The sequence below is a fragment of the Berghia stephanieae genome, chromosome 12 (genome assembly GCF_034508935.2).
Source record: "Berghia stephanieae isolate SIO BIC M18660-M18661 chromosome 12, UCSD_Bste_1.3, whole genome shotgun sequence".
In the NCBI taxonomy this organism is placed as follows: domain Eukaryota; kingdom Metazoa; phylum Mollusca; class Gastropoda; order Nudibranchia; family Aeolidiidae; genus Berghia; species Berghia stephanieae.
The window spans coordinates 33,955,747-33,980,582 of record NC_088371.1 but is presented as its reverse complement, the minus strand read 5'-3'; the positions used below and the strand labels follow the sequence as shown (position 1 = coordinate 33,980,582).

At 37.3% G+C, this 24,836-nt stretch overlaps 1 protein-coding gene across 4 annotated transcripts; it reads left to right on the top strand.

Annotated features, from left to right (window-relative positions):
* Positions 1 to 852: 852 nt before the first annotated feature.
* LOC144957715 (xylulose kinase-like) lies at positions 853 to 23,231 on the top strand. 4 transcript variants are annotated; one of them, XM_078889095.1, is made up of 12 exons: positions 894 to 966; positions 3,316 to 3,394; positions 3,811 to 3,893; positions 6,737 to 6,887; positions 8,992 to 9,078; positions 11,359 to 11,451; positions 12,861 to 12,962; positions 13,269 to 13,400; positions 14,720 to 15,048; positions 16,232 to 16,397; positions 18,657 to 18,812; positions 22,883 to 23,231. In XM_078889095.1, the coding sequence occupies exons 4-12, from the start codon at positions 6,795 to 6,797 to the stop codon at positions 23,138 to 23,140; spliced, it is 1,416 nt and encodes a 471-aa protein (XP_078745221.1). In that variant the 5' UTR covers positions 894 to 966; positions 3,316 to 3,394; positions 3,811 to 3,893; positions 6,737 to 6,794; the 3' UTR covers positions 23,141 to 23,231. The 4 variants fall into 4 exon arrangements, with proteins under 4 accessions (XP_078745218.1, XP_078745221.1, XP_078745219.1 ...); XM_078889093.1 differs by having other exon boundaries at positions 3,811 to 3,899; XM_078889092.1 differs by lacking the exon at positions 3,316 to 3,394 and having other exon boundaries at positions 853 to 966.
* The last annotated feature ends 1,605 nt before the right edge of the window (positions 23,232 to 24,836 follow it).

The window sequence follows — 24,836 nt, the reverse complement described above, 5'->3', positions numbered from 1 at the left end:
AAATAAGAAAAATGTTAAATGTCGTTCAAACTTCTTAAGTCACCAGGAATGGTGTCAACGTTTTGAAGTTGAAAATTAAGAATTCTTTGACTGGTATCCCATTTCTTCCTTTCTACTAGCCCTCTCTCTCTCTCTCTCCCTCTCTCTCTCTCTCTCTTTCTCTCTCTCTCTCTCTCTCTCTCTCTCTCTCTCTCTAATCTCTCCCACACCACCCCCACCCTCTCTCTTTCTCTCTCTCCCTCTCTTTCTGATGATCCCTCAAACATATCCAAAACCCTATAACTATAAAGTGGTTCTCTTAACATTTTTTTGTTTTCTTTCTTTTTTTTTTTAATTTTGGTTGTTTGTTTTTGTTTCGTTTTTTAACCGACTCGTATTGTTACGTACAAGGAAAGCACAAGGCAATAAATTTTGACGTCTCACTGTGTTCTAGATCAAAATAATAATATTAAAAGTGAGTAAAAGTAAATAAATATCAAATATAAAAAATGTTAAATGTCGTACAAACTTTTCAAGTCACTAGGAATGGTGTCAACGTGTTGAAGTTGAAAATTTAAAATTTGTTTGCCAAGGGAGTACCAAAAAAAATGAAAAAAAAAGAGAGAAAGAAAGAAAATATTATGCCTAGAAAGGAGCTTGAACGCCCAACCCACCCCACCCCGGTTAGTTACGCTATGCTAAATCAGCCGGCCACCTCGCCTTCTCGCGCCCAGTCAAACAGTTTAGCCCGTATAATTATAATCTCTTCCGGTGGACTGAATACACAGCTGTGTATTCAGTCCACTGGTGGACTGAAAACACAGTTCCAAAGGAATGTGCCTTATCAACTTGTGTCAAGGCCGTTAATGAAGGATTGACCTTTGGCTCGGCTATCGACATTCAACCTTTGACCACATCAACACAAACATGGAGAACAAGGCAGAGAGCGGACCGCTATTTCTTGGTTTTGACTTCAGTACACAGCAGGTACTGTTACATTAAAAACGTTTTACACACACTTTATTGTTAGTATATTTTTATGACTCTTTTATTTATGACTGATTGCTTGAAATGAATGGAGATATAAAAGACAACGTTTTGCTTTGTGCGATACGTGAATGACCAGTCCCAGTCCTAGAGTCTAGAGATCTTGTCTTGGTAGGTACTTTGGTAAACGTCCATTTGGCCCTCCAGCAGGGAGCCGATAAATGGGCTAGTGGCTGTGACCCGATTTTTTGGACTTTTGAGTGATGGGTCTCAGAAAAAGTTCCATAGATTTTTTGTTTATGGATGGATTTTAATGATTGATGTCTTATTTTCTTCAGGAGAAATTACTCTATCGTTTGGTGTAGTTTATTTTAAAATCAATGACAATTTAGTATAACTTTTGATTATGGATAAAATAGGGTATAATTTAGCTTTGGATAATTAAAAGATTAGAACTTGGTAAATCAAACTTTCATGCTGGCTCGTTTATTTAACATCTTAACTTTTATATAAAATTAAATTCAGGGGAAAGTTGTATACCGCATCCATGAAATTCGTTCCAGCAAAATCCTTACTCAAATATTAGCGGCCATTTTAGACCAGTTTTGAAATCCAAATGGTGGTTACTACCGGAAATGCAACACTTTTCAGGTCACAAAGTCCGTCAGTAAATAACAAAGGCAAATAGAAGACCATTTTTCAGCCTTTAAACTAACATAACTTTTCTTCTGCTTATCTGATTTTCACAATTTTGGTATCATTAGAATCGTGTTGAAAAGCACTTTAAAATGATATAGGTTTCATTGAGCTCAATCCAATTTGAATTTTTCACCAAAGTACCTAGTCTTGGGTAATCGTTCTTATTATCTTATCTCGCTCCGTTGTTGCGCTGGTTTCTTGTTTCAAGCAAGCATGTTGTAGAGTTGGGATAGCCTGTTATCTTGCCTCTCGATTGTTATAGTCTGGCCTTGGTACTCAAATCATGGAGGGAGTGGGCGATGGAGGAGAGTACGCGATCCTCTCTCTAGCTGCTATTCACAACAGCTGTCGTTATTGCCAGACATGTTGCCAAAAAAGAACATCTTAGAATATCTAGCAGACAACTGACAACTGTCTGGCAATATTAAAAAATCTGAACTCTGGACTTTTGATTATTGGCAGACCCTGTCTGGCAATAATCAAAAGCCTGGCCTTTTCGTTCTCGGTAGACATGTTTATAGGTATTAAAATTGTCCGAACTATCGGGAGCCTCTGTGGTGTAATAGTAGCACGTCTGACTCTGACCGGTAATCAGAAAGCCTGAGGTTCGATCCCCAGACGAGGTAGACTGATTTCCGGGGATTCCTTTTCTTGTATTTTTCTTTCTTGCTATTTCTGGTACCTTTCATTCACACTGGTTCGGTTCTTTTGTTAAAGTTAATTTTCATTAAAATTGGAGCCCCTACATTATTAATGCCACCCCCCCCCCCCCCCCAGCACATTACGATGTTCTAAGTTAGTTTGGACTCACTTTTATTGATCAAACTGTACTCCTTTCAACTCAATATATTTTTGTGGCTAATAATATTATTAAAGCAAGAAAAAAAATAATACAAAGAGGTACTCATAGAAAAGTTTCCAGCAGCATCTTACTTTTTACAGAAAGGAGAGGGGGGGGGGGTGCGAGAGGATGGGATTCACTCTAATCTGATCTCATTTTGATTCAGTGATAATATACAATAATGAGGTTATATTCAATAATACTCGCTATTTAATAAAAGAGGGTAAGTAATAATCTACCCTTAAGGAGCTGAGCCAGAGGTATTAAGGATTTTTTTTTAAAAGTACTCTGGCAAGAATGAACTATAGAGGGAGTGTGGGAACGTATTTATTGTTGTTTCAATGTTGTTTGGCTATTGAGTTGTTGTTGTGAATTGTTTTCATGTTGGGTAACCTGTTGGGTGTCACTGTTAGTTCAATTCACTGTTATGTGTTATTTCTTCCCTGGGTTTGTGACGTCACAATGAGTATAAAAACGGGGTTGCATTCATTTCCAGAGCTCTTCTTACTACTTGACTATGGATTGTTGATTGAAATTAGATAGTCAAGTGTTGACCGGATGGACATTCCCGGACTATTCGCGTGATGCCTTGATACATGGCGTTTTTAACCGCCCATATATGTCCTTTACATATATGGAGAACGCCCACTTCAGTGGAGACTTTTTCTTAACTTTTTCCTTTATTTTACATATCGTGAACTAGATTGAGAATTCCGTTCACGACAGGAGATAAAATAAGCAGTTGCCCATTAGAAGTCCAGTGATTTTATACCAATTTTTGCACTTTAAAATCTAAAGTTGTCATTCAGTTTCAGAGCCTTTGGATAGGATGCTAGTCAGAAGAAAAAAATCTCGACTGCACCCGGGATCTCTTTGAAATAGACTGAAGTAAGTGTTCATTGCTGTTGGCCACTCAGGAGGCTTTCTGTCTGTTCTAACAGCTACCTAGTCACTGCTCTGTAGTAAGTTTTCAGAGAGAGACTCTTATGACAAAGGTGGCATGAGATTCTCAGACTAGTTCAGATCTGTTTTCTGTTCCCGTATATTTGATATTCATATTTAATGAAACAGTGAGACATGTCAATTTTTATGTATAGTATATATATTTTTCAAAATTCCTATGTTGGTGAACAATCTTAAAGGGCTTACAATTTTTTACCAGATTTTATTAAGAAAATATACATCATTATATTTTCAAATTAAATATTTCTGATATATAAGGCGGCCAAATCTCAGCGATGGCCACTTTTGTCGGGTCTCATGGGATATACAAATTTGACTGTATCTTATTCTCTTGATTCCAGATTAAAGTCCTGGCTGTGAACGAGAAGCTTGAAGTGACCAATGAGAATCATGTACAGTTTGACGATGATCTGCCAGAGTTCAAGTAAATGTAATCATATAACTACAGACACCTTATAAAGAGTAGAGTTTGTTTAGATCCTTGTTCAGGTGTCCTTCAGAGCCATTTGACCCATGGCGCCAGACTTTATCCCGGTTTCTCTAGCGTGAAACTGACAATATCACTTGTTTGCCACCCTTTGGATAGGACATTAGTCTATTGCAAAGTACTTCCACTTCTCACCATATCTAACAGATCCAGATACTTAATCACTGCTGGGTGGACAAGTGGGGATGGAGTCAGAAAATAATCTCAACTGCATCTGGGATCGATCTCATTTGCTTGTGAAGCAAGTGCGCTGCTAACTGAGCTATCGGGACCTCCAGTGAAGCCCAAGTCGCCTCACCATTAGTTCCCCATTGGTTACAATAGGTTTGCTGTTATAACAAGATAAATAAATTATTATTATTTATTTATTTATTTTATTTTTTACTTACTGTTATTATTTAAAATGTTTTGATGTACTTAAATAATGTATAATTTAGCTTATCGGTCGATCAAAAGTTACTTTATAAAATATTTTTTTAATAGTTAAAATAGATAACGTTATAAAAAAAAAAGTTTATTACATCGTTCTTCAGTTGTTGCGTGCTGAAATAAACCATCGAGATGGACATATTGTTAATTTTGTAACTCTGCAAAAGTTGTAAATTGACAGATCATGTTTATCTTTGTCTATGAGTGCCTGTCTCTCTGTGGATAATTAGGGTGTTAAAAATTGAATTAATAGCCAAAAAATATCAGAATTTGATTTATTTTTAATGGTTTAATGGGTTTTTGTAAAAAATATGCATGGCCTACTAAATAAATATCAGGCAGGCTTTAGGATAGGGCAAAGTTTAGATTAAGTCAAAGAATAATTGATGGCTTTCAAGATGGAAAACATACAGTCACGGTTTTTGTTGATCTCCAACAAGCCTATGACAAAGTATGGAGGAAAGGGTTGTTATCAAAAATGATGGACTACGGAATTGATGGAAATCTCTATTTCTGGATTAAACAATTTCTCAGTAACAGAACAATCCAAACAAAAATTAATAACGGACTGTCAAACAGAGAAGTATTAGAGGAAGGTCTCTCACAAGGATCCTGCCTCAGCTGTACTCTCTTTCTTATTTTTATAAATGATCTACCAGAAGTATTACAGACAGAAAAGGCCCTATATGCTGACGATTTAGTTATGTGGTATACTACGAAGCACCTACCAATAGCCTCCAATAGAATAAATGAAGATTTAGAAAGCTTAAACACCTACTGTGATAAATGGAAGTTAAAAGTAAATTGCAATAAAACAGTCTACTCTATATTTACTAAGAGCCATCTTGTTTCCAAGAAAGAAATAACACTCTCCATCCAAGGCCATCGACTCGCGAAAGAAGAAAACCCCACATATTTGGGCATACAGTTAGACAGACAACTATCTCTGAACAAACACACTCAGAATGTAAAAATCAAAGCCACAAAGAGACTCCAGTTACTGAAACGACTAGCCAGTACTAATTGGGGAGCAGACAAAAACTCGCTTCGACAACTCTATTTAGGCTATGTGCGTTCCGTCATGGACTACAAATTAGCCCTCCAAAATGTAGGTAGTAAAAACACACACAAAACCTTGGACAGAGTACAAAACCAAGCCCTTCGCTTCATCTCCGGTGCCCTGAGATCGACACCCACAGCAGCATGTGAAATACATACTAATGTGGAACCACTTGGACTTCGCAGAGAATCAGCAGTGCTTGAAATGGTTGAAAGATACAAACGAAAAGAGGAAAACCATCCAAACAGAATTCTGGCAGAGAAATGGAAACCAAGAACAAGATTAAAACAAAAATCCCTGCTACACATTGCTAACAACTTGAATGAAAGACACAGACTCCCAGAAAACAGAGAAAAATCTATTTTAATCAGTCAAAAACCTCCATACGCCCAACTAAAACTTCCAAAGATAAAGACTAACCTCGTAGAAGAAACAAAAAGAAATAAAAACAAATCAGATATACAAACATTAGCAATGAAGACAATACAAGAATACCCAGACAACTGGATACATGTTTACACAGATGGATCTGCCCACAAAGGAACTAAAAATGAGAGAAGAATGGATGAACAGTTGGGCAATGAGCACCACAGGTAGATGTATGTTTTCCCATATGACCACTCCTGTAAAGACTGATTGCCTAAATAAGCTCAAAAGACACCAGCAAATGACAAAAGACACATCCCCTTCCTGCCCCATATGTCAACACCCCAATGAAACAGTAACACACCAACCACTTGCTTGAATGTCAACCTCTTGAAGACCTGAGATGCACATTCCTCCCACCAAATCCAAGCATCAGTAACACACTTTATAGTCACCTGGAACAACTACAAATGACATCTAACTTCTACGTCATAGCACAAGATCAAAGGGCTAGAGCTCAGGTGGTCGCTGGTTCGGATAAGTAAGTAAGTAAGTAAAAATATGCATAGTATATTTTAGAGTGATAAAAACAAGGGGGTCATAACTTGGATCCGTTTAAATTTAAATTTGAGATTTTAGCTTTTGATTCATCTCGACATAATACCATTTTGACACGATGGGTCACATTTGATTTTTGACTTGGATAACGATGGTTGACGGATCAAACTTTCGAAGTCCCGATTTTCATGATCGGTGGATCAAAACTCTGAAGTCTACATACGAACTTTGCACACCCTGTTTTACTTAATTTTGGACAGATCAGACGTCTGATTGTCATCAGAGTTTTGATCCGCTGATCATGAAAATCGGGACCTCAGAGATTTGATCCACTGAGCATCCATATCTGTTTTATTATTGACCACAGGACGTCAGGAGGGGTACATTTTCATCCGGACCAGAAGACCGTCACTGCTCCAACCCTGATGTGGGTCAAAGCTCTTGACCTCTTGCTGGATAGAATGAAGGATTCTGGATTTCCATTCAACAGAGTTGTGGCCCTTTCAGGTGCTGGTCAGGTAGGATCTATAATTCAAAACACCCTGCATTTTCGGCTGTTTACACCCTGCATTTTCAGCTGTTTATACTTTGCGTTTTCAGCTGTTTATACTCTGCGTTTTCAGCTGTTTACACCCTGTATTTTCACCTCTTTACACCTTGCGTTTTCAGCTGTTTGCACCCTGCATTTTCACCTCTTAACACCCTGCATTTTCAGCTGTATACACCCTGCGTTTTCAGCCGTTTACACCCTGTGTTTTCAGCCGTTTTCATCAAATTTCTGAACCATTCTCTCAATTTTGTATTAAGTAGTCCTTCAGAGCCATTCGGCCCATAGAGCCGGATTTTATCCTCTGGATAGGTCGCTCGTCTATCGCAAAGTACTTTCCACCACATCTAACATACTCAACTACCCATTCACTGCTGGATGGACAGGGGAGGGGTAGAAAAAAATCTCGACTGCACCTGGGATCGATCACAGTCCCTTTGTATGTGAAGTGAGTGCTCTACCAACTGAGCTATCAGGACCCCAATTCTGTATTACGGCGGGTGATTTTGATCCTGAATGATTGTCTTGTGTTCATACTATGTGGTCTTGTGGCATGACACTTGCCTTCAGATTCAATGGTCCAGGGTTCTAGTCTTGCTCTGAGCAGTGCATAGTAGAATCTTTAGAGAAAGTACTTTATTCACAGTCTCTCATCGTACTCTGGTGTAAAATGAGTACCAGGCTGTTAACAGCCGGACTTTGTAAAAAAAGAAAAAGAAAATGGACAAGTGTCTTCTCTCATCCTCCATGTTAAGTGTTGCTGTTGGCTAGGGATCCTTTGTAAAGGGTTTTGAGCACATTTAGTGGATACTGCGCTATATAATTGCTCAATTTTTTTTATTAAAAAAAAAACGATTTCAAACAAGTGTTAAGTTTATTTGTTATAATGAAAAGAAATTACATAGACTCCAGCACGGTTTCCTGAAATTCATTCAAATGTCAAAATAAAAAATAAAAATTCCTGATCATTCGTTGTACATATTTTTCTCGGACTAAGGTTTCCTTCAACTTTTCTGCATCCTTTTCAAAGGGTTGCAAGCAATTTTTAACTGTTTATTTGACACTACAGAAAACTGGATAAACTCTGGCTCTGTGCGGCTATGTGGTCTTGTGGTATGACACATTCTATCTCTGTACTCAGGTGTACAATGAGTACCTAGCTGTTAACAGTGTTGTCTATGTCGGAAAAAAATGTAATATCGCCCAACAGGCGCCATGTCTCGTTCTACATGTTACATGTTGCTGTTGGCCAGGTACCCCCTGTAAAGCGCTTTTGAGCATGTTTAGTGGATATTGTGCCATATAAAATCTCAAGCTCTGAAGGACTTCTATGTATAAGTATAATGATTGCCTAAATAAGCTCAGAAGACACCAGCAAAGCATCATCTTTCAACTAAGAACACAACACATACTGCTCAACAACCATTTAAGCAAAATTACAAAAGACACATCCCCTTCCTGCCCCCTATGTCAACACCCCAATGAAACAGTAACACACCACTTGCTTGAATGTCAACCTCTTGAAGATCTGAGATGCACATTCCTCCCACCAAATCCAAGCATCAGTAACACACTTTATAGTCACCTGGAACAACTACAAAAGACATCTAACTTCTACGTCATGGCACAAGACCGAAGGGCTAGAGCTCAGGTGGTCGCTGGTTCGGATAAGTAAGTAAGTAAGTAAGTATAAGTATAAACTGATTGTTTATTTACTGTCCAAGTTCACTTATAGCATAAGCTTTTCTAATATCCAGTAAAAATGTTAAGAAAAATGACAAGATTATTTTCAATACTTTATGGTAATGGGGCAGTGTGGCTTAGCTGTACTGTCTTTGCTTTTGTACCCAAAAGGTACCTAGTTCGATTACCCCCTGCACTGTGTGGCCTTGAGCCAGTCACCTTGCCTTAGCTCTGTTTGCGGTGTTGCACTGCAGCTGATTCCTGGGTTATTCCAGTCTTTCTTGGAATGGACCCTAGAGACAAATTTCCCATATATGGGATGAATAAAGGGATTTTTTTTTTTTTTTTTTTTAATATCACAAATTCTTTGTTTTTTCTCTTTATTTTAACAGCAACACGGAAGCGTGTACTGGAAAGGTGGCAGCAAAGCTGTGGTGAATGGGATTTCTGAGGACAAGACGTTGTTTGAACAACTACAGGTAGAAATGAAGTTTAAATGTGTTGTGTAGCTATATTGTCATGTGGTATGACTCTTGCCTTCGGATTGGAAGGTCCAGTGTTCAAAACCACCCTGAGCAGTGCATAGTTGAGTCCTTGGAAAAGGCTCTTTATTCACATTTTCTCACCATACTCAGGTGTAAAATGAGTATCTGGCCGTTAACAGTGTTCTCTCTGTCTGAAAAATATTGTAATACCGCCTAACAGGCTTCATGTCTCGTCCTACACGTTAAATGTTGCTCTGGGCACTTGTAGAGAGCTTTGAGCATGTTTAGTGGATATTGCCCTATATAAATGCTCTAGTTTGGTTGTTTGTTGTTTTTTTTTTAATGGGGAAAACAACGGCACTTTACTATTTTGGCTCGTGGGGGTAGGTCTATATATGTATCTATATTTTAAATTATCATGCGTATGATATTGTGTTGGTCTGTATTTCTAGATTCTAGAACTAATCTTTATTTTAAAACATTGATAAAGAAAAAAGGTGTTCATATCTCCAAGTTCTGTATTTGAAATAAATTTTTTTTAAAAGTGTTGTTATTTCATTGAGCACAAATTCATTCATATTATTGTCTTTCAAGGACATGTTCGGCCACTGGACACCAATGAATTTTAAGATTTTTAATACAATCAACAGAGCAAACACAAAATAGTATAAGCAACTAACAGAGCTTTTTTTTTTTTTTTACACAAACCTCAAAGAAAAGGAATAATCTACCAGACGAAATAGTGAGAGCATCACCAAGCATCCCTGCCAACCCTTCTGCTTTTGGCGGAATCATTCCTATTTTCACTCTTCCTTTTTGTACTATTCCACCATTGTCTCTAAAATTCCGATTTTCAAAAATTATGATAATGGTAAGAATAAAAAAAGAGCAGGGGAGGGGGGGGGGGGGTGAAAGAGGTGAAATTCCTATTTTTTGTCTCAAATTCCTATTTTCAGGCGTTCTGATTCCACTTTTGGAATGTGAATGGTAGGTAGGTTTGCACCAAGTCATCAACAGTTCCCAGCTGTTCTGAGCTCATACAATATGATGCATCACTTGTCACTAACATGAAAATGAAAAATGAAAATTACCCTTCATTCATCCCCAAGGGAAAATTTGTCTTATTCCAAGGAAAGACTGGAATAACCCAGACTTCAGCCACAGTGCAGCGTTGCAAAGTGAGCTAGGGTGAGATAGCTTGCTCAAGGCCAGACAGTGCTGTGATAGTTGAACGCTGTACCTTTCAGGTATGAAGCAAAGACCATACTGCTGAGCCACACTGCCTCATGAGCCATGATGGATGGCGTTGGCTGCCATAACTATAAAGTAAGAAGAACTAATTTCAAGCGTTAAGTTCACCCCATTTTAATACCAAATTTAGAGGATGGGTCATATAATTTTCATCATGTAATTTTTCTCAGTTTATCTATTTCCAAAAAAAAAAGCAGTGAACAAAGATTGATAAAACAGCACCCAAAAAGAAAAAATATGTGCCAAACACAGAACGTTTTGGTCTCAAAACCCTTCTTCAGACAAAACCAAAAACAATACGAAATAAAAACCTTAATACATCACTCATCACTTTCACTTACAAGACTTGCGGACAATGCATGACAAATACATGGATAAAAGTATTTATATGCTGTCTGTTTGGAATGTACTCACTCAATCTTCTCTGCACCGTTGGGTGCTTGAGGCAACAGCAAATGATTGCCAGTGTTCTCTGTTTTGTGCTGCATGAGTTGCAGTCTGCAGGTCCTGGTCTTTGTGTACAAATCATCTCCTGGATTCCTTAACTCACTCAACCCTAACACCGACTATATCCGTTGTTTACCCAGGGTTACTTTTACCCCATGCCCTTTATTACATTTTTATGATACAAATTATAGGCGTAGTATCAAAGCTAATGTTTCCATTTTTACATTTTAAGGATAGTTTAATAAAACTATCTATCCACCTAGCCAACTCATTTTTAATACTTTTTTTTTCCAATTTTGAAAAGTAGCAAAATTCTCTAGGATTGAGTGAGTTAAGTCTACCTCGTTTTTTTTGTTTTTTTTCTTGGATGTTAAATGATATATTAATGTTTTGATTATTATGGGCTGAAGAAATGTTTTTTTGGCCCAAAACGTTCCACATTCAGCATTTTTGTTCTTTTTCTAAGCTGTTACTGTTATATTTATTTTTGTTCATCACTTTTTGGAGTCGACAACTTTTAGCAGCTTTGTATCACCAATTTCTTACCTGAGGAAGTTAGTTTGAAATTTGTTCCAGGACTGTTTCAGTGTGGCAGACTCCCCCGTGTGGATGGATTCCAGTACGACCAGTCAGTGCCGACAGCTGGAGGAAAAGGTCGGAGGACCACGGGTAGGAGATTGGGCTTTTCAATATTTTTTTCATAATTTAAAATTTCATGAAGAATACCAGAGGGGCCCCATTGCTCAATTAGTAAATTTTTCAACCGAAGGGCGCTGTGGATCAATACGTAAATGTTTCAAATGATTCACCACAAAGGAAGCTAGTTTCATTGCACCCAGCGTTAAGTCAAAAAAAAAAGAAAAAATAGGACTTCCTTGTCCATCCTTGGTAACTGGATGTATCTCAGGTTTGGCTGAATGTATTTATCTATAGAACAACTTCCTATCCTAAGAGAGCTGGGTAATTTGCAGTTCATTCTACTAAAAATGAGAGAAACTTCAATCTCTGAAGCTTTTCTCAAGGGCTATTTTACTCTTTTTGTGGGTAAATGATACTATAGCTGAGAATGATCGTTAACTCACTCAACCCTAACAACGACTATATCGGTAGTTTACCCGGGTTACTTTTACCCCATGCCTATTTATTACATTTTTCTGAGACAAGTTATAGAAGTAGTATCAAAGCTAATGTTTTTAGTTTTTACATGTTAATGATAGTTGAATAAAACTAACTATGTACATGCTCATTTTTAATACATTTTTTCCAATTTTGAAAAGTAGCAAAATCTCTAAGATTGAGTGATTTAAAACACCTAAAAACAAAATGAAACGAAAAAAATTCCCTCTGATTCTGCCTGTTCCTTTATATCTCTCCATAAATTCCCTTCCCCTATTTCATTCTAAAACCGTGCAATCAATTCCTGTCTGTGTTTTATGATAGTATGAAGATCTGAAAAAGTGTGTGTATGAAAAAAAGGAAAAATACAAGAAAACTGATGATCTCAATAAGTCAGCCTGCCTCAACTGGGGATCGAACCTCAGACCTCCTGATTACCAGTCAGACATGATACTACCACATTTGTGCTATGTGGTCTTGTGGTATGACTCTCGCTTTCGGATCGAAAGGTCCTGGGTTCAGGCCTCGCTCGGCACATAGTTGAGTCTTTGGAAAAGACTCTTTACTCTCATTCACTCACCGTACTCTGGTGTAAAATGAGTACCTGACCGTCAACAGCATTGGCTGTTGGAAAAAATTGTAATATCGCCTAACAGGCATTTTGTCTCGTTCTAATGTAACGTGTTGCTGTTGGTCAGGGACCCTTTGTAAAGCACTTTGAGCACATTTAGTGGATATTGCGCTATATAAAAAGCTCTAGTTTACCATTACACTACAGAGGTTACCCGATAGTTGGGACAATTAAAATTCATATATTCTTCACAAGGGTGGTCTTATCCAGTGGGTGGCAAGAAATTGCTATTGTCCCATTTACGCTATAGAAACCGGGATAAAATCCAGCTCTAAGGAATACAAAACTTATGTTTATGATAAATATATAATGAATCGTTTGTCTTCTCAAGGCCCTTTCAAGTATTACAGGCTCCAAGGCTTTTGAGAGGTTCACAGGGTCCCAGATCATGAAACTCTACCAGACCAACAGGAAGGCTTATGATGAAACGGAGGTGAGAACTGTTTAAACTTTAAACAATACAATTAATCTGATTCATGTTTCATTGTTGATTTCACGTATTATCGTAACTGACAAGTTTCACATATCAAGCTATAGAAACTGGGATAAGCTCCGGCTCCATCTGCTTTATGGCCTTGAAGGACTTCTTTTTTACTTACTCAAATTTTGTTGGGTTTTTAAAAATTTGTTTTCATGTTCAAATGAGTTAGTATAAAATTTACTTCATATGTTTTTATCATTTGCAGTCACATTTTTGTCTTTCTTATTTCCCACCCCTTTCTCCACCAATTTTCGTCAGAGAATTTCCCTAGTAAGCAGTTTTGGGGCCAGCCTGTTTTTGAGTGACTATGCTCCGATTGATGGCAGTGACGGTACTGGCATGAATCTTTTGGACATCTGGACTCGCAAATGGTCCAAGCCTTGTTTGGAGGTAAGTACAGTTGAACATATGGGCTCGTAAACAACCAAAATCTTGTTTTGGGTTATGTACTTCTGACATATAGACACCCAAATGGTCCTAATCTTGTTTAGAGGAAGTACAGGTGGACATCTAGGACCGTAAATGGCCATAGTCTTGTTTTGGGTTGTGAACTTGTGGGAAATCTAAATACACAAATGGTCCCAAACATGATTCAGATCAACACAAATATTCAATGTTTATTTCATGATGGGTTTGTGAATATTGTATGATGGGCCCATAGGACGTTTTGTAAAAAAAAAAAAACTATGACATGAAGCTAGTTTAGAGGTGTAGAGCTGTACACCTAGACTTGCAAATGGCCATAGTCTTGTTTTGGGTGATGTACTTGTGGGACATCTCAACACACAAATGGCCATAGTCTTGTTTTGGGTTATGTACTTGTGGGACATCTCAACACACAAATGGCCATAGTCTTGTTTTGGGTGTATTGTATCTTGTGGGGTGACATCTCAACACACAAATGACCATAGTCTTGTTTTTGGTGATGTACTTGTGGGATATCTCAACACACAAATGGCCATAGCTTTGTTTTGGGTGATGTACTTATGTGATATCTCAACACCCAAATGGCCATAGCTTTGTTTTGGGTGATGTACTTGTGGGATATCTCAACACACAAATGGCCATAGTCTTGTTTTGGGTGATGTACTTGTGGAACATCTCAACACACAAATGGCCATAGTCTTGTTTTGGGTTATGTACTTGTGGGACATCTCAACACACAAATGGCCATAGTCTTGTTTTGGGTGATGTACTTATGGGACATCTCAACACACAAATGGCCATAGTCTTGTTTTGGGTTATGTACTTATGGGACATTTCAACACACAAATGGCCATAGTCTTGTTTTGGGTGATGTACTTGTGGGACATCTCAACACACAAATGGCCATAGTCTTGTTTTGGGTGATGTACTTGTGGGACATCTCAATACACAAATGGCCATAGTCTTGTTCTGAAGTATATTAAGTTCTAATAATGATAATTGAGGAAAGAATTTGGGTAAGATAAGGATAAAATAGAAGGGACTCCGACAGCTCGAGAAAAAAGTATTTGACTTACAATCAAAGAGACTTCTATTGTTTCTGATCTGAAAAAGTCTGTGTGAAACAGTGCGAGACAAAGCAAGAAAGAAAAATACAATGAAATGAAAACCATCCCAAAACTTGATCTTGCTTTGTCTGGCACTGTTTCACATACCCTTCTATTTCAGATCTTTATCTTACACGATTGCCTGCTCTCTAATTTGTCACTTTGATACATTCCCAGGCATGCGGTGACAATAATCTTGCCACAAAGCTCGGGCAGGAAGTGGTTCACTCCACTCAGGTAGTTGGCAAAATATCCAAGTATTTTGTGTCCAGGTACGGCTTCAAGCCAGACTGTGACGTTGTAGCCTTCGTAGGAGACAACCCGGCCTCCCTTGCAGGTCTGGCCCCAAAGCAAGGTGACGTCATCGTTAGTCTCGGGACAAGCGACACAGTCTTTTTGTGGCTAACCAACCCGACCCCTGGTGTTAACGGACACGTGTTTGATAACCCTGTGGCTGAAAAGGATTTCATGTCATTGACCTGTTTCAAAAATGGGTCTCTTACAAGGCGAGTCATTATTTTCTTTTTGTCACTCATCATACTACGCCTCCCTACTAGTACGACACATTCGTAGAGTTACGAAATTTTGTATCCATTTTCAGAGCTTTATGAATATCTGTAAATCATTAGAACTTATGGAAAATGAAAGTTGATGCCAAACTACATAATTGTAAGGATTTTAAAGTGTTATTTAATCCTTGTTCGAATACATTTTTTTATTTTTAAAGTTAACTATAGAAACTACAATTTTTATCTCCTAAGAATTCCAAATTTTTACATTTTCAAGTTGGCAGGTCTGGCTTACTTAACTTACTTAATAATCCTCATCGACCCTTGGGGCGTCTAGGCGTCTACTAAAGACTTCTATTTATGTTTCTTTTCTGCATGGATACAGTTGTTGTCCCAGACTAGGCCAGACCCTTTAAGTTTAAGCTCTTTATTACGGGGATCTTCTCCAGGTTTATTTGCGCCTGCCTCTTCATCTTTTGCCATCAGCTGTCCAGCAGAGTACAGTTCTTGTGCGGCTATGTGGTCTAGTGGTATGACACTCGCTTTCGGATCAGAAGGTCCTGGGTTCGAGCCTCGCTCTGCGCATAGTTGAGTCCTTGGAAAAGACTCTTTATTCACATTCTCTCACCTTACTCAGGTGTAAAACCGTTAACAGCGTTGTCTTTGTCCGAAAAATTGTAATATCGCCTAACAGGCAGTATGTCCCATCCTACATGTTAAATGTTGCTGTTGACCAGGGACCCCTTGTAAAGCGCTTTGAGCACATTTAGTGGATATTGCGCTATATAAAAGCTCAATATTTTTTTTTTTTTTTTTTTTTCTTGGCAGAGCAGTTGGCGCCATTCTGGCAACATGTCCTTGACATTTCCATCGGCGTCTCTTCACAGTTGTGGCTAAGCTCACTGTATCTCTGTCTTTTTTTAAAAAACGTTTCCAATTTATTTGTTAAAAGAAAACAACAAATACCTCAGCAACAACAAAAACAACAGCAAACAGTAACAAAGTTAAATATCCATCGTTGGCTATTTTACCCATAATCTCTAATTTTGAAGCTGTGATTCATAGAAAATGAAATTCAAAGATTAATGATAATTGATAAGGATTTTAAAATCTTTCGTTATTAATTATGTGTTTTGTATTACACCGTTGTATAACTTGATATTCCACTGTATTCTCACAGGGAACGTATTCGTGATGAAAACACCAAAGGCTCATGGGAAGATTTCAGCCAAGTCTTGAGATCAACACGAGCTGGCAATGATGGGAACATTGGGATTTATTTTGATGCTACGGAGATACAGCCATTTGTCAAAGGCTGTTTTCGGTTTGACGCTAATGGAATGGAGGTAATCAGTAACCTTTGGAATCCTCATACAGTCAACACCTGGGTGGGGTCCTTTGACCTCCATGGTGGGCCAGAGATCACTTTCTATCCCTCTATAGATGTTTTCCAAGTTGCTGCCTGTCTTTGTCTTGGAATAGGCTTGCTTGGTTTTGTCCTGGCCCTTCATGAGTCCTTAGCTGAGACGGAATCAATCAAATGTTTAGGATTAGTTTTGGTAGATGATTTCTTTTTCATCATCTCTCTGTTATGTTTTGTTATTTATGGTTTCTGTTTTGGATATATTCTGTAAACATTTGAGTGCATTCCTCTTAGTGGGATCCTGTGCTAGTGTATGGATGATGAGACTTTTAGATGATCTCAAACAGAGTATCTTGATGGTGTGCTCTCGGAATCTACATCTGTTCCCTATTTGAACCATTTCATTTTGTCGTACTTTTTCTTTTGTATGCTTTCAGTTGTAAATCTGGAATTTTATTCTTCCTATATATTGTCGCTGAAATGACCTAAATGTGTCACAAGCGCTGTAAAACCCTTAAATACAAACAAACAATAAAGTCATCACCAGCGGACCAGAAAGATTGGTTGACTTTATCCATTATTAATAAAGTTCTCCTTGGTTGACTTTATCCATTATTAATAAAGTTCTCCTTGGTTGACTTTATCCATTATTAATAAAGTTCTCCTTGGTTGACTTTATCCATTATTAATTAAAGTTCTCTATGGTGTGCTTGAATCTCATTTTAATTAAATTTCTTGTTGACTTTTCTTTTATAGCTTCTCTTGAATTGGACTTTATTCTCCTATATTTAATGATAAATGTGTCCTAAGGCTGTAACTTATACCATAATAATAAAGTTCATCCAGGAGAGTTGGTTGACTTTATCCATTATTAATAAAGTTCTCCTTGGTTGACTTTATCCATTATTAATAAAGTTCTCCTTGGTTGACTTTATCCATTATTAATAAAGTTCTCCTTGGTTGACTTTATCCATTATTAATAAAGTTCTCCTTGGTTGACTTTATCCATTATTAATAAAGTTCTCCTTGGTTGACTTTATCCATTTTTAATAAAGTTCTCCTTGGTTGACTTTATCCAGTATTAATAAAGTTCTCCTTGGTTGACTTTATCCATTATTAATAAAGTGCTCCTTGGTTGACTTTATCCATTATTAATAAAGTTCTCCTTGGTTGACTTTATCCATTATTAATAAAGTTCTCCTTGGTTGACTTTATCCATTATTAATAAAGTTCTCCTTGGTTGACTTTATCCATTATTAATAAAGTTCTCCTTGGTTGACTTTATCCATTATTAATAAAGTTCTCCTTGGTTGACTTTATCCATTATTAATAAAGTTCTCCATTAATCAGAGATATTGACTTTGAGAGTGTTGCCTTTATGCGGATTCCACTGTAATATTCAAGGCTGTCATCTGCATTTTTTGCCAAATTGGGACCTAAAATTTGCAAAAAAAACCCCAAAAATTTGCCAAGAAATTTGCAAAAAAACAACAAAATTTGCCAAAAAATTTGCCGAGGAGAACTAAGCGTTTAGGAAAAATTAACACGCGATACAGAAAAATATATATATAAAAGACAATTTATTACATTTACTGTGAATAGCGTTGTTACAAAGATTTTAAAGGATCATTATCCGTAGAGAGTAGCTTCCCTTGATTTGGGCCCAGGCAAAGCTGCAACATTTCTCAAGTTTCGCACCTTTTTTTTTCGTTATTTTGTTTTCGCTTCTTTTTTTTTCCCAAAATTTGCACAATTTGCCAATTTTGGGAAATTTGCGGATCACCCTGATATTTGCGGCCGCAAAAAATGCAGATGACAGGCAAGGTTATCAAAATAATGAGAAAATTTGAAACCAACAAAATATGTTGACTGTAAGAGTGTTGCCTATATGCGGATTCCACTGTAATATGCAAGGTTATCAAAATAATGAGAAAATTTGAAACCAGCTGTCACCTCTGCTCAGTTGCATGAATTTTGGTGACACTCCTTTATTTATGACGTTAGTCTAGACACACTGGCGCCAAATGTCAAAAGTAGCACAAGACACATGGTGGTCATGAATGAGATGATCGAAAGGGAAGGGGATGGAGCAAATTTTGCTGTTTTTAGCTTGCAAAATTTGGGATTTTTTTTTTTGCAAAAAAATCGCCATGTCAGCATAATATATAAATAATATATGTCATTGTTGCAGGAATTTTAAAAGAAAAAATATCATCAACTGTTTTTGAACTGTCTACCATAGGTTCCTTCATTCAGGCCAGAGGTCGAAGTTCGTGCAGTGATTGAAGGTCAGTTCATGGCAAGACGAATGCATGCCGAAGCTGTAGGGTTTAAGCTTGGGCCCAATACACAGGTGATCGCCACAGGGGGTGGATCCAAGAACCAGGAAATCTTACAGGTATGGAAATTATAACAATAAATCATAATATTAATATTTTGACATATATTCATCCATACCCCCATCTGTCCATACATTAAACTATCTATCCATCCATCGGGTCGGACCATATCTCTCTCTCTCTCTCCCTCTCTCTCTCTCTCTCTCTCTCTCTCTCTCTCTCTCTCTCTCTCTCTCTCTCTCTCTCTCTCTCTCTCTCTCTCTCTCTCTCTCTCTCTCTCTTCTTTCTTCTCTCTCTCTCTCTCTCTCTCTCTCTCTCTCTCTCTCTTTCTTCTCTTCTTTTCTTCTCTCTCTCTCTCTCTCTCTCTCTTTTCTCTCTCTTTTTTCTCTCTCTCTTCTTTTCTCTCTCTCTCTCTCTCTCTCTCTCTCTCTCTCTCTCTCTCTCTCCCCCCCTCTTTCTCTCACTTTATTTCTTTCTCTCTCTCTCTCTTTTTCTCTCTCTCTTTCTCTGTCTCTCTCTCTCTCTCTCTCTCTCTCTCTCTCTCTCTCTCTCTCTCTCTCTCTCTCTCTCTCTCTCTCTCTCTCCCACATACACACTATATGTGTGTGTATATATATATATATATATATTTTTTTTTTCCTTTATGAAATGGTTACTATTTATCCTTTCTCCCTTCGTTATTGAGTCGTGTTAGTATCGCGAGTGGTGAGAATGATCACCCTTAATTAATTATATATTGATCATTGCATCATAATAATTACAAACTATACAATGGTTCTGTTTTACCCACAAAGTGATGAATCAATATTTAAAACTGGGAAGTATCAATTTCAAACAATATACACCTGAAATGACTCGGGACGTTATTCTAGTGTTCTTTATTGACCATGTTTGTAACTAGTGGAACTAAAAGCCGGTATAATTGTGTTCATATAATATGAAGCTAAACTCTTGTGACCACGTGTTGAATATAACTTGTACGATGAAGGTACCTTGACCAAAGTTCATAACCCTCTAAACCAGCAATGTTCAAAGCGTAAGAAATTGGACAGCTGCACCGAAATGTTATCGCATAACATGAAAGAACGGTGTGTGACACCCAAAATGTAAGGGAATGAATGAAAGGTTACTTTATTCCTCCATCGGTTAGAGTAAGTTTTGAGAGTTTCTATCGTTTTGTTTGCTTATAATAATGCAATTAATAAATTAAGTTCAACAAACTATAATCGAAATTATGCTCATGTCAAAATGCGAGACATCTAAAAGACAGTGATTTTATTGATAGAATGTTTGGTACCAACATAAAGTTCAAAGTGTTGCCAATTTGTTTATTTTGGTAACATTGACTGTGGTTGTGCAAAAGCGATTGTAATTTAACCAGATATCAGTAACAAATCTGTTAAGTATCACGGGAGATAACCCGCTGCAGTGGTCAGGATATTGATGGAGGGAATTACCTCTTGACCACGACGCAGGTAGAGAACTAGAAGACCGCCTGTTCAAAACGGTGACCTTGCAGAGTGGTGGTATCTTATTTATTTTCTAGCCTAAATAAATGCTTGTCCTCAATAAAGATCATCCATCCTCACTCTTTTGCATCCCGTTAACCTAAGAATCTGCCTATACATCCTGCTACTAAAATCTTTATTCCACCTTATGATTCAATATGTAATCTTTTCATTCTTGTGTGCTGTATATATTATATATACATATAAATTACGCCCCATAATTATTTGCGGTGGTATGAATCGAGACTTTCTAAGTTCCTTTTTGTGAGGCCCCAGGTTCCACAATTATATGTCAATGTCGGAATAATCAGTGCCCCATAAATCTGTATTTGTTTATTTTCACTGATTATGTTATTTCTATTCCATAAATTATGGAGTTGGTTGAATGCATTGGTAGCCAGCTGCTTTCGTTATCTGATATCTCCAATTTCGTTGATCAAATTGCCTAGTTTACGTACACTTTTCCATTCATTTTAATCTATGTTGTAACGACAGATGATAGTATAGAGTAGTATAGTGTCATTTTATCACATGTCCGGTATCGCCATTATTGATAACAACAACTAGAACAGGAAGGAAGTTATATATACGACTAAACAAGGGCTTTCACTCTTCAAGACAAGGTAACAATACATGGGACATGTGTAATAGAATGCCCATTCTATCTAATGTTATTTGATTTTGTACTCTATTGCTCTTTACTACTTGTCACTACCATCACTTTTTAATTGTATGCAAGACTGTGTGCCTCTGGTTGATGTCAACATTCCTTTACTCGTGTGTGTTACTATGACCAATAGTACGCTGTGTGTTGTGTGTTAAGCCCTTACACAGGTAGCCTCTCGATGGACTATTTTTACCCTCGTCTGGGTGTGACTTCTGGCCTGATAATATATTTTTGTGTGCTTTCTTTCACCACTTCACATTGCTATAACTTCATTTTAACAACTATGATCATTTACAAATTTATATCACTAATTCTGGCAAATTCTGGCTTTTTAGCCGCCACATAACTTGAGTCATCTAAATCTACTTTGTTCTTCTGTTTACTTAATAATTGTTACTTAAATATTTCATACAGCCATAACGTTAACGCCTTTGATTACTAATTACGAGCTAAACATTTACTCTTTATCTCTGCAATTTTCTATGATTGATTCTGTAGCATAACTCTTGAGTTTGGACTAATTCGTTCCTTCAAACACGTCCTATGTTATTTGCATTAATTTGTTTAAATCATGAAGATGCACACCACTCGATCGAGTTTACTCACTTCAGTCTACGCATCACTTTACCTGGACCAGTGACGTAGGTGCTCTCCCTGAGGTTCGCGCTAAATCTATTTTTAACTGCTACAGCTAATATTATATTGACTCATTGATTGATTCATTCATTCATTCATTCATTACGTGCCTATAGAATACGATACAAAAGAATGATCTGTTCCATTGTTCCTGAATAAAGACTTCGTCATTATACATCCTGGCCTTTGTTGTTTGATCGCCTCCACTACTCTGGAGTGGATGGGCTAGGACTCGGGTAGACTATGGTGTCTCCGGACTTGACTGTGGTGTGTGCTCTTCGCTCATGAAATCAACTGCCTACTTCTACTTCTGACACATGAAGTCATGCTACTATCACTAACAGTAGTACTAAACTGTCACTTCATTGTCTCGATCTATCTTCCTCAATTGAGCACCACCGCCGCAGTTACAGTCTGGAACTCCTAAGTCGACCCCGGGACCGAATCCATCCACTACCACGGCCTCTACACTCTGCCAATACTACTACTACCACTCACCGGCATCAACTACCCGGTTGTCTCTATCAGTAACTACACTCGCCGGCTTCAGCTACCCGGTTGTCTGACTCTATTATACATAAATCTGTCATTACTACACAACCATACTAATTACGCAGTTATTTCCCATTTATTGCAGACTAGTTATACACATTCAAGGAGTTTAGAAATTGAAGAGAAGAAGGTGTGACCTCATGACTTCTGCTTCTAATTTATTATCGCACAAGAATAGCCGTCCGTTCAATGAACGTGATGATAAGTCGATTAACTGAAAATTCATTCAAGATTCAAGTGTTTAATAAAATTTGAACATTATAGACAATACTTTTTTTCATTTTGTGATTGAATGCCACAGAATTTTTATTTGGGCACGGAGATATATTTTCTGCATTTAATATCTTATATATTTCGTTCACTTATCGTGGAATTCCTTCCCAATGTTAAGAGCGGAAAATGCTTGATATCAATTTTTTGAATTAGATTTTATTCAAAATAATGAGAGGAACCACTAACTGGTATCAATTCAATGTAAGTACTCCCACCTCATTGTCATACTCGCTAACCAGATGGTTGACACACTACCCACGTGCTAAAAATGATGGTGTCTGTTTTCAGTGAGATTTGACAAAACAAATTTGATTTTTCGATAAAATCATCATGATGTCTAATCAATCTCATAATACACGCAAAATTTTCATGTCAGTTGTAAACACCATGCAAAATTTGGTGGTGATTGGTCCATTGCTTTCGAAGCTTTAGTTTTACTAAAGATCGAATTTGCCAAATATATAATAATATTTTTGCTTCTTTTATTCCTCAGGTTTTGTCCGATGTTTTCAACTCTCCCGTTTACATAAAAGATGTACCCAATTCTGCCTGCCTGGGATGTGCGATCAGAGCCAAGCACAGTTGGTTAGGGTCTGACACCCCCTTTGATCAAGTGGTATCTTCCTATGACCCTCCCACCCTCATAGCCTCTCCACAGCATGGACAAGATGGCGTCTATGACAAACTCTACCAACGATATAAAGAAATTGAAGAAAAAATTGCGCAGAAGTATTTATGTGATAATAATTAGGAAAACGATTTTTTGTTCAGAAGCATTTATGTATCAGTGCTACCAACCATAACCCATATCTAAATGTATAAATATAAAGTTAAGGATTTATGGCGACAATGTATATATATACATTGTCGCCATAAATTCTTAACTTTATATTTATACATTTTTATGCATGCCACTGTCTGTAAACGAATTTCCATTTTTTGGATGAATAAAGTTTATTATTATTATTATTATTATTATTATTATTATTATTATTATTATTATTATTATTATTATTATTATTATTATTATTATTATTATATTATTATTATAATAAAATGGTTTGTCTATCATCCCTGCCCTTCCCTTCTCATTGTGTCATCCATGCACACCACCAGTCAGAATACTCAGAACGAGACTGACACTCATCACACAATTAGACTACACAGATGACCAGTTATGATAGCATCTCAACTCTCCCACCATTTTTTCTTTCCATTTTCATTCTGCCTTTCTGAGCCTGTAGATCACAGTAAGTATGTTGCATTGTGACAGATAGCTCTCATGAAAAATTAAGTACATATTTTAAAAAGTCACTTATTGTTTAGCCTAGCTTAACATAAAGCTGGGTGCGCTTTTCTGGGGATATAATGTATTCATTAAAGGGGGACAACAAAAGTTTGTATTGCTGAAAAGTTATTGCCCTTGTGCGGCTATGTGGTCCAGTAGTATGACACTCGCTTTCGGGTCGGAAGGTCCTGGGTTCGATATATATATATGATACACTCACATTTTTGTCAAAACAATCGTTTCAGTGGGTTTCCATATCCTCGGTGAACAACGGATCCGTAGTGCACTTTTCAATTGAAATTGAGTTCAATGGGGGCAATAGCACAAGCTCATGTTCATATGCGTCATGTGGCGACAGCTTGTGTGTTTTAGTGAATCCAGAGGACTTGCACACCTATGAATGTACGCCCTCTGGGCACACTACACCTTTGTATAGATTTAGCTGTGTTGTTTCATGAATGTGACAATTTAATATATTGCACGATGGGGAGATGGGATAAATAGTGGAAGGACAGGGTGGGGTGGGAGGTTGGGGGGAGAGGGATGATTGAGAGACTCCCTGTCATCCCACCCACTCGTGAAAATCAATCCAGATTGATGAGTTTATCTTATCTGGACTAACTCAGGGAAAGAGTTTTATCTTAAACATTTTAATTTACAAATGATTTAGAGCAGAAAAATCGGAACCATCCGTAAAAGTAAATCCCTTTAAAATACGGTATTCAAAACAAACACAATTCAGACGACTTTAGTGTTTCATTCATCGTGTTTTGTTGACAAAGGGGAAACAGTATCTCGCTCCCTTGATTTTATTGAAGCTTCCATTCCATTTGGCCATTGTTATATTTATTTTTTTTTTTTTTTTTTGTTTTTAAGGGTTTTACGGCGCTTGCAACACATTTAGGTTATATCAGCGCCAGTAAAAAGGAAGAAAATGGGATAGTAAAAAGTTCTAGAATTACAATTAAAGCACCCAAGAGAAAGTAAGACAAAGGAGAACTGAGAACAAATAGGGATAAGATGTAGATTCCAAGAGCATACCACCAATGTACTTAGTTTGAAATCACCTACAAGTCTCATCCAGACACAAGCACAAACTCCAACAAAGAGGAACACACTCAAATGCTTACATTATACATTCAAAATAAAAATAATACAT